The sequence below is a fragment of the Crocuta crocuta genome, unplaced genomic scaffold (genome assembly GCF_008692635.1).
Source record: "Crocuta crocuta isolate KB4526 unplaced genomic scaffold, BGI_CrCroc_1.0 scaffold661, whole genome shotgun sequence".
NCBI classification, from domain to species: Eukaryota; Metazoa; Chordata; class Mammalia; order Carnivora; family Hyaenidae; genus Crocuta; species Crocuta crocuta.
This window is the reverse complement of record NW_027532618.1, coordinates 253,832-266,930: the sequence shown is the minus strand read 5'-3', so window position 1 is coordinate 266,930 and position 13,099 is coordinate 253,832. Positions and strand designations below refer to the sequence as shown.

At 41.0% G+C, this 13,099-nt stretch overlaps 1 protein-coding gene across 1 annotated transcript in view; it reads left to right on the top strand.

Moving 5' to 3' along the window:
* MROH9 (maestro heat like repeat family member 9) overlaps nucleotides 1-6,526 on the top strand; it is a gene marked incomplete at its 5' end in the record, with an annotated part of 53,900 nt that extends 47,374 nt beyond the window's left edge. Inside the window, 2 exons of the mRNA XM_077780638.1 lie at nucleotides 5,157-5,219; nucleotides 6,135-6,526. Of these exons, the coding sequence (XP_077636764.1) occupies nucleotides 5,157-5,219; nucleotides 6,135-6,457 (386 nt within the window). The remainder of the gene's footprint in view (nucleotides 1-5,156; nucleotides 5,220-6,134) is intronic.
* Between the last annotated feature and the right edge of the window lie 6,573 nt (nucleotides 6,527-13,099).

Below are 13,099 nucleotides of genomic sequence, written 5' to 3'. Positions count from 1 at the left end.
GTTTATCTGATATAAGTATGACTACTCTGGCTTTCTTTTGACTTCCAGTAGCAAGAAAGACATTTCTCCATCCCCCTTACTTTCAATTTGAAGGTGTCCTCAAGTCTAAAATGAGTCTCTTGTAGACAGAAAATAGATAGATTTTGTTTCCTTATCCATTCTGCTACCCTATTTCTTTTGATTGGAGCATTTAGTCCATTTACATTCAGTGTTATTGAAATAATATGGGTTTAGAGTCATTGTGTTCTCTGTAGGATTCATGCTTGTGGTGGTATCGCTGGTAACTTGTGTTCCTTGCAACAATTCCCTCATAGAGTCCCCCTTAGGATTTCTTGTAAGGCTGGTTTAGTGGTGATGAATTCTTTCAATTTTTGTTTATTTGGAAAGACTTTTATCTCTCCTTCAATTGTGAATGATAGAGGATTCTTGGCTGTGTATTTTTTCTGTTCTTTATATTGAAGATTTCCTGCCATTTTTTTCTGGCCTGCCAAGTTTCAGTAGATAGATCTGTAACTATTCTGATAGGTCTCCCTTTGTATGTTAGGGCCCTTTTATCCCTATCTGCTTTCAGAATTCTCTCTTTGTTCTTATATTTTGCCAGTTTCACTATGATATATCATAGTTATCGACAAGTTAGTCAATTCAAGTTACATCCGAGGGGAGTTCTCTGTGCCTCTTGGATTTCAATGTCTATTTCCTTCTCCAGATCGGAGAAGTTCTCTGCTATAACTTGTTCAAGTACCCCTTCAGCGCCTTTCTCTCTCTCTTCCTCTTCTGGAATTCCTGTGATATGGATATTGTTCTGTTTGACTGTATCACCCAGTTCTTGAAGTCTCCTTTTGTGCTCCTGGATCAATTTATCTCTCTTTTTCTAGGCTTCCTCTTTTTCTATTATTGCGTCTTCCAATCTACCTATTCTCCTCTCTGCCTCTTCAATCTGTGCATTTGTGCACCTCTATTTTATTATGTACCTCATTTATAACATTTAATTCATCACAGCTGTTTTTAAGCTCCATAGTATTTGAAGCAATATCTTCTCTGATGTCTTCCATGCCTTCTTCAAAGCTGGCAATTTATTTTATGACTATTGTTCTAAATTCTTGTTCAGTTATGTTGCTTATATCTGTTTTGAGCAGTTCTTTAGCTGTCACTTCTTCCTGGAATTTCTTTGGAGGGGAGTTCTTCCATTTCATCATTTTGGCTAACTTTCTGTCTCTTGTCAGTTTTAAAAGCTTGTTATGCACTCTGCACCTGCTATACACAGAGAACAAACGCATGCAAATGCACTGACAAATCCAACAAACAAGCAAACCGAAAGCAAAAAAGAAAAAGAAAAAAAAGACAAAGGACAGTTTAAAAACATAAAACCAGAAATCCCAGCTACAAATAAAGAGCAGGATGGAGGCAATGCTGATGGAAGAGCATATGCAAAGACAGAAATGACAGGGCGGGGAGAAAGTGAAATTGGACAATGACCAGGCAGATAGACTCAGAGGCTTAATTCAGAGAGAGAATGAGGAGAATATGGTAGGAGTTGAGGGGAAGAAACAAAGATAATGTTACCCAAAGAAACTGTATAGTCTGATTACTCCAGAGAGAGAGAGAGAGATAGGACGATAACGACGGAGGTGTAGAATACACATCTAGAGAATGGATTAAATGTGACTATTTAAGCAAACTGATGACAAGAGTGCCCAGTCCAGCAGAGNAAAAAAAAAAAAAAAAAAAAAAAAGCAGCTCTCCAGAGCAGATGGGCATGGTATGATATAGACAGGTCTTGCCTCCACTGGGGTCCCACGGGCAGCTCCCTGAGGCCCCGCCTAGGTGGCTGTTGGGGGAAAAAATGGCGGTGGCCCCGTCCCTTCTCGAATCAAGCATTGTAAATTACTCTTTTGGGTCCAATCTTCCCGTGCCTCGGGCGTAGCCAAGGTGGGCCATATTCTATGTCCCAAGCCCCACCTCATTTCCAGATCTTAATCCTTGCGCTTTACTGATACGCCCAAAATGTAATCCTGCAGGCCTGGTCGCTTCCCAGCCAGGGATCAAGCCAGGAGAGCAGTAGAACAGTTTTTCCTGGTGCCACCTGGGACTAGGGCACCCAGCCCAAAACCAGCACCACAGCTAGAAATAGGATCATTCTCTGAATGCCCTGTGGTTACGGTTGGGATGTTAAGATACCTCTCCGCCCCAGGCTAAGTTTTTCTCTTCTCCAGGGATAGTTCTATGAGCAGTTTCAGCCCCTCTTTCTCTTCCTTCTTCTCTCTGCCTCTCTCCATGAAGGGGGCTCCCTCCCCTCCGTGTCTCCGGTCCCAGCCCATTTTTATCTTTCCCAGTTCACAATTACACACATATGAGGCTGTCTTCTTAGTGGACTCTGTCTATTTTGCCTCCCAGACTTCTGCAGTTCAGTGTACTGTGGCTTCAGGCCTTCTCTGTTTGAGAGATGCGGGTGAGTGAAATGTACAGAGCTCTCTACTTCTCCGCCATCTTGCCTCTATCCCTGTTTTGTTTTTAATGTTTATTTATCTTAGAGATGGAGCACAAGTGGCAGAGAGAGCCAGCAACAGAATCTGTAGCAGGCTGCAGACACTGGGCTGTCAGCACAGAGTCTGATACAGGGCTCGAACCCATTAACCATGAGATCATGACCTGAGCCGAAGTCAGACACTTAACCGGCTGAGACACGCAGGTCCCCCCCCCCCAATATTTTTTAAAAAAAGAAGGGATGAAGGCTAAGAATTTTCCAAAACTGAAATAAGATAATATCAAGAAATTTAAAATCTAGGTTTGTACAAAGGAAAGTAAAACTTTTAAAATGTAGATAAATAATTATATTTTAAAATATTTAGAGCACTGGAAGGAATTCAGAAAACTTTGAATTAATATATACATTTAGCAAGTTTTCTAGATACAGCATCAAAATACAAAGATCAATTGGATTTCTACATACTAACAATAAACAATCAGGAAATCAAATTTTTGAAAATGCCTAATACAATAGCACCAAAAATCCTCAAGTAACTCAAAATAAAACTACAAAAATATGTACAAGACAGACATACAGAAAACCAGAAAGCACTGAGACAATTTTTAAAAACTTAGATATATATAGTTCATGGACTAAAGGATCAGATAGTATGGTATCGTCAGCTCTCCCCAAATTGATCTGTACATTCGGTGCAGTCCCAAACAGAATCTCATGAGGGGCTTTTAGTGTGTGTGAAATGAGACAAGCTGATTCTAAATTTTACATGAAATTTAACGGTTTGAGAATAGCCAACATAGTTTAAGGAAGAACCACAATGTTGAAAACGTATACTACTGGATAGATATCAGGACACAGTAATAATTAAGATGATATTGCCATGGCACAGAAATCAAATGAAGTCAAAACACTATCCCCCATACAATTTATGATATAAGTGACCCTGCACAGCAATAGGGAAAGGACAGTTTTTGCTTTTAATGGTTCTGGGTTAATTACACAGGGATATTAAAAAAAAAATCTTGGCTCCTACTTTATGCAATACAATTACAGTTGGATCTATAATCCAAAAGTGCAAGAGGTAACACAATCAAACTCTAGAAGTAAATACTGAATAGTTGGATATCAGAAAGAACTTGAGACAGCAAAGATTTCTTATGAGGACCCCAAAATCCAGTAACCATAAATAAAAAGATGGTGAATTGGACTACATTAAAATGAAAGACTACAGTTTATTTAAAAAAAAAATACAAATGGAAAAGTCTGGCCCCAAAGTAAAACACATCTGTAAGGCATGTAACATTTAAAAAGATTAGTACCCAGAATAAAAATGCCTACAAATATATAAGTAAAAGACAACTCAGTATAAAAACAGGCAAATGACTTACTAGAACAGGCATTTTACAAAAGAAATATAAAAGTGACCAATAAACACTAGATACAATTCTTATTAATCCTGACCAAAACAGCAAAGAAAATCAGTGTAATGCTACCACCAAATCCATGAGAAGAACTGATAGGAAAAAAGATTTGACAATGTCAAGTGGTAGGACATAACGCAATGGAAATGTTCATAGTTACTGGTGGGAGTGAAAATTGATACAACCACTGTGGAAACTGTTTAGCAGTAATGATTAAAGGTGAAGATAAGCATATCCATTAGCCAATAAGTCCTCTGCTAGCTACATACTGAACATTAATGTATACAAGTGCAAACCAAAACTCATGTACAAGAATGCCCATGATAACATCATTATTCATAATAGCCACAAATTCTTCATCAGCAGCAGAATGGATTTTTTATTTAAAAGAATTTTCAATGCTTTATTTATTTCTGAGAGACAGCATGAGCAAGGGAGGGTCAGAGAGAGAGGGAGACACAGAACCTGAAACAGACTCCAGGCTCTGAACTGGCTGTCAGCACTGAGCCCGACGCGGGGCTTGAACCCACGAACTGTAAGATCATGACACGATCTGAAGTCGGATGCTTAACCAACTGAGCCACCCAGGTGCCCCTGGATTTTTTAAATCCTACATCCGTAAGGTGGAATATCATATAACAGTGTTCAGCAAACTCCTTCTGTAAGAGACCAGGTAGTAAATATTTTAAGCTATGTGTACTATCTGGTCTCTGTCAACATTATTAGGCTCTGCTGTAAAAGTAGAATGGATAAAAGTAGCAGTGGATAATACATAAACATATGAGCCAATGGGCTTGGCTTTGTTCCAAGAAAACTTTATTTGCTAACTCCTGATATGTAACAGTGGAAATGAATGAACTATTGCTACATTATAAGAAGGTGGATGAATCACAATAATGTTCAACAAGTTGGGCAAAAGAATATTCTAAAGGGTGAGGGAGGAGATTGGGAAGGGCATGACAGAGACTTCTGGAATGGTAGCAATTGTTCTATGTAATGACCTAAGTGTTAGCTAGAGGTGTTCACAGTGAAGTAATCATGCACTGAGCTGTGCAATTATGATTTGTGCACAATGATACACATAAATATAGCTCCATAAAGAGTTTCATTAAATAATAATTATCTGAAAGCAGTAAAAGATGTTCCAAGGATGATCTAAGAGATGCTTTGCTTTGAGGATAGCACCAAACCTATCCTTGAGGATGCATTTTCATAATGTTGGGATTATTCTAATATTACTTTGTGCGTAGGGTACTTGGCAAAATTGGGTGGCCATTTACTACTCAGAGATGAAATTGAAGTCATGCTTGAGGGTAAGTATTGAAGTTATAACGAGACCTGTATGTATAAGTTATGTATAAGTCTATATGAAGTCACTATTTGTGACTCAATTCACATATGTGTTCTATAATGGTGCCAGGGATGGGAAGAAGGTGGTAGGGAGGAGTCAATGGAAAGACTAGGTTAAAGGTCATCTTTTCTTTTCCTTTTCTTTTCTTCCTTTCCCTTTTCTGCTTCCTTTTCCTCCCTTCCCTCCCCCTTCTCCACTTGTACCAGAGAGAATTAAAGAATAGTTTTGCTCTCAAAACGTCTGAACTTTGGCATCTCTCTCTTAGCCTCTATTTCCTCATCAGGAGCAGATTTACAACCAGATGGGATAGAAAATAGGGTCGCAGCTCCCTCCCTTCCTCGTGTGTGTGTGTGTGTGCGTGCGTGTTCTCACATATTTTTAAAGAAATATGCTATTATATATTTATTTTTTGAATGATCATAACTGTGGTATAACTTTCTCACTTCCTCATATATTCATGCCAAGAAACAGGGGTTTACATCATCGTGTTTATACGTGTGTGCTATTTCATTTGATGATATGGCCTAATTTTTACGCGGTACTCTGTTGATGAACGTTTAGACAGATTCCAACTTTTCTCATTATTATAAGTACTATTGAGCCTCTTTATGCATATGTGTTTATGCTATGTAGCAGAATGTTTAGCACATGACAGGTACTCAGTCAATGTTTAGTGGCAATTCCTATTTTTCCTTTAATGAGGTCTGGTGGGGATAGCAGACAAAACATTTTGGATGCTTCTAGCCAAAATAGTGAAAATTGGAGGTAGAAGGGAGAGAAAGAGAAATTCTGTGAGAGGTGGTGGTACCCTTCAGGGTTAGAGCTTCTCGAACATGAAAGAGATGTCTTGAACTAAAGGTTCTTCTGCTCTTAACAGCTATTGATAGAGTGGTTCGGGATGAAGACCCCATGATCAGGGAGTTGGCAGAAATAACCCACAACATTTTTAAGGAAATAGACCATAGACTGACCTCCTCAAATGTTAAACAAACCTTCCGAAGATTATTTCACTTTATCTATGTAAAAAAATTGAAGCCTCTTTATTATTATAACTGGCCCAACAACCTGGCCAGCAGCCCTGTGAAGATGAAGGAAACCAAAGACTACAAGGAAGGCCTTATCGATGAGAATTACGATTACGTTGTTGTAAAGAATGACAGGTCCACCTCTGGCTTGAAGAACTTCCCAGAAGAGGAATGATTTTCCTTCCTTCCTGATAACTTGAATCTATATGTATGTGCTTTTCTGAAGGATGCTAGAAGCCTTTCCTGTCACTTAACTCTCTATTCAAATAGAGAAGTCCATTACTTCTTTATGTTTGACAATGAGCAGAGGGTTTACCTCATCAAACTCACTAATAAAATTGAAATATCATATAAGCAAAGTGTTTAATGAGAAGCTCTGGACTTTGATTCAATTGATGCGCATCTATTGAATACCTTCCAAGTACCAGGCACTATGCTAGGCGGTGGGGACATTTGGATGATATAAACAAGGTTCCTGTTCTCAGGAGGGTCACAGTCTAGTGACACACAGTATGGCTGTTTCTATCCTTCTGGAGCACTGCCCAGGCAGTACTCAAAATGGAAAGAGAGGAACATACTTGACAGGATGAAGGGGAAAAGGGAAATGTATTCCAGGTTTGAGACACTGAGGCAAGAGGAGTGTTGGGGGGAAGCTAGAGGCTTTGTCATGAACAAGGTGAGCAGGGAAGGAATGAGGAGAACTGAGGCCCGATGGGAAGATGATGCTAGGCTAATCACTTTAAGCTTTTTGAAATGAAAATAGGATAACCCATCATAGGTAGTGGTGACCTGCTGCCCTCAGGACCCAGCCCCCTGCTATCCTGACCCATTAGAAAGTCCCCAATGATCTTGCTTGACCTGTGGCTTGGTTCATCTTTCACTCCCCTCATGGTACCTCCCTCCCACCCTGTGCTCCCTCTCTGGCATCAGTCCTTTCAGCCACAGGAAACTACCTGTAGCCCCGACGATTCAGGTGTTACGTCTTTGTAATATGTCATCTTGCAGCATCTTCATTGCTGTGTGGGCCACCACATGGGTCGAGGGCAGCAGCCACTGCATCTGCCCTGGGGTCCTTCTTCAGCATCTCTGCCTTCTGAGCCAGTAGGTTTAACTCCGTTGACAAAGGACACCAACTTCTCCTGTGGGATACCCATGGATGGTAGAAGCCAGAGGAGACTACCACAATTCCAAGGCTGTGGGTCTTACCCTGTCCTTTCTCTCCTACTTTACACCCCCTTCCCTACCCAATCCCTACCCAACTGCATGCCCTACAGACTTCAAGTTCAGCATCAATGTGAAGACGACAGTCTTGCAGAGACTAGTTCACCTGCAGTTGCTTGCAGTCACATCCCTTGTGATGCCTCTCTAATTGAACCCTGACTGATGTATTTGAGATGCATTTTCCAGGCCCCTTTGATCAAGCAGTTGAGTGTTGTACCTATGTTTTGCCTTAATGCTCTCCTTGCATTTACCAGGTTGTAGTGAAGTTACTACTTTTTTCTCTTCCTGCCCTACAACATTGAAGTTCCTGACAGGTAAATGCTTTATCTCAAGCTTGGTTGAGCCCTCTAGAACCCCGCGGTGCCTGGAAGTTAATGAATGCTCAGGGAACACATGTCAATGAATGAAATGTTAACATGACATATTGCCCTCATGCTTCACTAAAAATGTCCAAATATTAATAAGTGTTGTTGAATATTAAAAATAATGAAAGAATAGCTCATTTAAATTTAATCCTTGGTCTGTATTACCTCCTTCTTACCCAGATGTTCCAGACCTCGCTTTTCAAAATCAAAGCAATTTCCTTTCCCACCTTTCAACGAGCAGGATACTTACTGTGGTCAGCTACATAATAACCCTCCCAAAGATATCCAGTTCCTGATCCCAGAATCTGCAAATATTTTACCTTCCATGGCAAAAGGAACTTTACAAACATAATTCATTAAAGGATGTTGAGGTGAGGAGATTAGCCTGGATTACCCAGGTAGGCCAGATATAATTATAGGGTCTTTATAAGAGCAAAGCAGGAGGTCAGAGAGGAAAGAGATTTTTGGAGATGCAACACCCGTGCTTTGAAGGTGGAGATAGGGACCAGACATCAAGGAATGCAATTCTAGAAGCTTAAAAAGGCAAGGGAATGCATTCCCTCCCAGAGCCTCCAGAGGGAGCACAATCCTACCAACACCTTGATTTTGTTCCCAGTGAAACCCATTTTGGATATCTGAACCCTGAAACTGTAAGATAATAAATTGATGCTGTTTTAAGCCACTAAGTTTGTCCTAAATTTGGTAGAGCAGAAATAGGAAACTAAGATACCTAGATTTCTACAAAACAAAGCAAACAAACCAAACTATAACCCTCCCAACTCACACACACACACACACACACACACACACACACACACACAGAGAGAGAGAGAGAGACAGAGAGAGGAATGAGTATAATGGACCTTGTGCAAATGTTGAGGTGTCTGTAAAAGATTTGATATTCTGTGCCTATTTATATATTATACATGATCTTCAAACCCCATTAGGCCACCCCATCCTCACACCCAATTTACATTGTAGCCTCTTCATCATCTCCTCGCTCTGTCTCTGCTTTCTCCCTCCCATCTATTTTCTTACCCATAGAGTTCCCTGACGTCCCAGGAACTATGAGCCCTTTTGACTTCATTGTCAAACGAAGGAAGGAGGTCTCCATAGGTTCCAGCCCTAGCCTGGATACCCTAATCTCCCATCTGCTCTGAAGACATAAAGGCCTCTTTCAAAAGATCCTGTCTTCTTGAGGTCCAGTTGTGATTATATATGAATAGCACATTCCAGTTTGGCACATGTCTGTGTTACTCTTAGTTTTAAAAATTATAATAATTTTTGCTGGTTTCTCTGTGGAAATAGTTAATGTGACCTGTGGTACAGTGCAGGACATGGCCACCATCCTGTAACACTCACCCCTCACTCTCTGTCCCCTGGAGCCACGAGCCTTCTCAACTCTGTGTGACCCATGCATTAGGGTCTTCACCCATGCTTTTCTTGTGCTTGAAACACAATGCTTGCCTCATCAGCCAGTCAGTTCCTACCCATCTTTCTTTTTATTTTAATGTTTATTTATTTTACAGAGAAAGAGAAAAAGAGACAGAGAGAGAGACAGAGACAGACAGAGAGAGAGAGAGGAGGAAGGGCAGAGAGAGAGAGAGAGAGAGAGAGAGGATCTGAATTGGGATCTGCAGTGACAGAAGAGAGCCGAAGACAGGGCTCGAGCTCACAAACCATGAGATCATGACCTGAGCCAAAGTCGATGGTTAAACCACCTGAGCCACCCAGTTCCCCACCCCCATCTTTCAAACTCCAACTCAAAATTAATTTTCACGGAACCCTTTATATGCTTTTGTAGCACTAACCACAGTAACTAGAATAATTAACTAGATTAATAACTAGGATAATATGGAACAAATTAATGGAAAAAGTAACTTATTTTACAATCAGTTGCCTATACTCTGAACCCATTACTAAAATGTCAGCTCTGTAAGATCATGCACCATGTCTGTTTCATCACCCCTATATCCGCAGAGGCCTAGCACAGTGCCTTATGCATAATAATATTTAATATGTATTTATCACATGGATGAATGAATGAATAAACACATAACCAGGTTTTCTGGTACTAAGAGGCTAGATGTGTTGGTAATAATAAGAAGAAGAATAGTCAGCCAAAGCTTGATTAGGTGCAGCGTTGTGGCCCATGGTATAGGGAATGGGCTACCATTTGTTGGGTATGTACTATGTGGTCAGCATTTCTCTTATGATTATTTTATTTCATTTTCACAATAACCCTGGAGAAGAGATATTTTTGCCCCGTTGTGCAGATGAGGCACTACTGTATACACTATCAGCTTTGATGTCCATGGAGCTGGAGGGAATGCAAATGGTCCCTGGTGAGGTCACTGGTTCAGAAAAGACAACTGGCCTCTCTTCTATCCAACAAAATGATGGTGGCGCTTGGTCAGGAAGGGAAATATCCTCCCTCTGAGATAGCTTCTCTAACTCTCAGTATATTCCCATTGCACACTCTGCCTACTTCCTTCAAACAAAATAATGACAGAAATTGATAAAACTGAGTGGCTACTGGGGCCTCTGGGTGGCTCAGTCGGTTAAGCCTCCGACTTTGGCTCAGGTCATGGTCTCACGGTTTGTCGGTTCAAGCCCCGCATCAGGCTCTGTGCTGACAGCTCAGAGCCTGGAGCCTGTCTTCAGATTCTGTGTCTCCCTCTCTCTCTGACCCTGCCCTGCTCATGCTACTTCTATCTCTCTCTCTCAAAAATAAATAAAACATTTAAAAAATTTAAAAAAACAAAACGGAGTGGCTACTATATGCCAGACACTGTACAAGGTGCTTTCCTTGCACAATCCAAACTTATTCTTCCAAATATCTCAACAGTTGGCACAAGAACCAATCATTTACAAACATTTGTTCAGTGTCTAGTGAAAGCAAGGCACTGTCCTCAGGAATAAGGATATAAATTAAGCATTTCCAGATACATGAGTTTAATAAGATATTGCCAGTCAGTTCTTCCACAATACCATGAGCAGCAGGAAGAGAGAGTCTATTTCCCTATAGAAAGAAAAAAAGTATCTAAATTCTAAATAGAGTTCCTGTGTAGGCCAGGAAAGTCAGGAGTCTAGACATCTGACAAAGTAAAAATTAGATGTTTAATATACTTATATGAATTTGCTTACTTTCCAATATAGTTTGCTTTCTTTGCAATATCTAAATAGATATTGATGCCAAGTTAATAGCAAGCAAATCATGTGCATGGTGTTGAGGTGGATGCACCTTGCAATAATCGCATGGGCAAACAGTAAGGTACGTTTGGTAAAGAACGGATTTTTTTGGCAAGGAAGTGTTGTGGTGGTCCTAAAACCTAGCAGCAATCAACGTGAACCACTACTACAATGTTTCCCTCTTGGAATAATAATAGAAGAATCTAGACTTGAATTGAGGAGACTTGCGGTTGAGTCTTGCACTCTCTGTTTACCAGCTCGAAGCCTTAGGTAATCCACTTCATTTCAGATTCTCTTGCTGTGACATGGAGTTAATATTCCCCAGGAAACTGAGGATTATTATGAAGCTTTAACTGTATAATTATATACGAATGCCTTATAAAATATTGTGTGTTGACATAAGGCATTGAGTCAGTAAAGGTCAACTCTCCATTGTGGCCTTCCCCCCTTGTTTGGATTCCTGAGAGTGTTGGTTATTCTTGGAAGCTTCTCATCTGCGAGAGACATTCTCTCCATGCACCTTCCATCCATACACCGCTCCCTCTCCATCCCTGGCCCCTGCTAAGACTAAGAGAATCAACTGCTGGGTGATCTTTCACAGCAGAGCTCTCTCCCTGTGCTGTCTGTTGACCTCTCACTGATTTGGGGGTCACCACTAGAAGCCTTGTTCCTTTTTTTTGGATCCCCCAGAGAAAATTTAGGCACGTCATGATCCTGAGAAGTCTTCAGTGAGTCCTCGTTGTTCTCAGCATGAAATTCTAACTCCTGAGCTTGGCAAACCTCCCCTCTCCCAGCCCTGCTTGTCTCTCTAGCCTCATATGTTTCATCTTCCTGTTATCTATGCTGCTGTCATAAGGAACCACGTGCAGCTGTCCCCACACAGTGATCTGGAGCAAAGACTTTAGAATCAGTGGGCCTGCATCCCACCACGTGCTACCTCTGTGTGGGTGCGGGCAGGATATTGACACTTATGTGTCTCAGCCTCCTCCTCTGTAAAATAGGGATAAGGATTGTGGCCAAATCTTAAAGTCTGAAGACATCAATTTAACTTGTCCTAAGAAAAGAACCATAGACCACTTAAGTACGGTAGTATTTAACCATTCATAAACAATACTATCATTATTATTACTAAGTTTATTATTGTTCCTGCCCTTACATCCCTCTTCTTCCTCTCTCTCTCTCTCTCTCTCTTTTTTTTTTTTACATTTATGTATTTTTGAGAGACGAAGAGAAACAGTGCACAAGCAGGGGAGGGGCAGAGAAAGAGAGACACAGAATCTGAAGCAGGCTCCAGGCTCTGAGCTGTCAGCACAGAGCCCAATGCGGGGCTTGAACTCACAAACTGTGAGATCATGACCTGAGCCAAAGTCACATGCTTAACTTATTGAAGCCACCCAGGCACCCCTCCTCTTTCCCTTTAAAATAATAGAATCAAGAGCTCCCATTTATCACATGCTTACTAACTTAAAGGTACTGCCCCCAGGAATTTTAAATAAATATAGTGTTTTTATGTTTTACTTATCATAAGAACTCTAATATTACCGCCCTTTACAGACAAAAACTGAGGCTCTGAAAAGTCAAGTGATTTAAGCCTGCTTGATCTGAAGCATGTTTTCACTTCCTTAATTCCCACCCAATTTGGGGATTTGGCTAATTCTTCACCCTTTCCTGGTGCCCTTCCTTGGCTTCCTAAGACAAGTGGAGATGTCCTTCTGTGCTCCCCGCCAGAGTCACAGTATCTCTGACAGCAGATTTTAACTGCTGTATTCACTAAATGAGAGTCCTTTGAGATAAGGAATCTTCTTTATCCATGCCTGTACACCCAGTAGAGTGCCAGGTTCAATGAAATAGTGAGCACAGAATAAAGCAATGAGCCAACACTTAGGGGCTGGGGGGAGGATGCCACCAAAGGAACAGGAATTCTTGAGTAGCCAGTGCTACCCTGAAATCAAAACAAAGCTTTAGCTGGCTTGAAAGCAGCAAGTACCACCAGCCTGACGCCCCGGGGCTGGGCCTGAGGGCCTGCAGTTGACATCTGG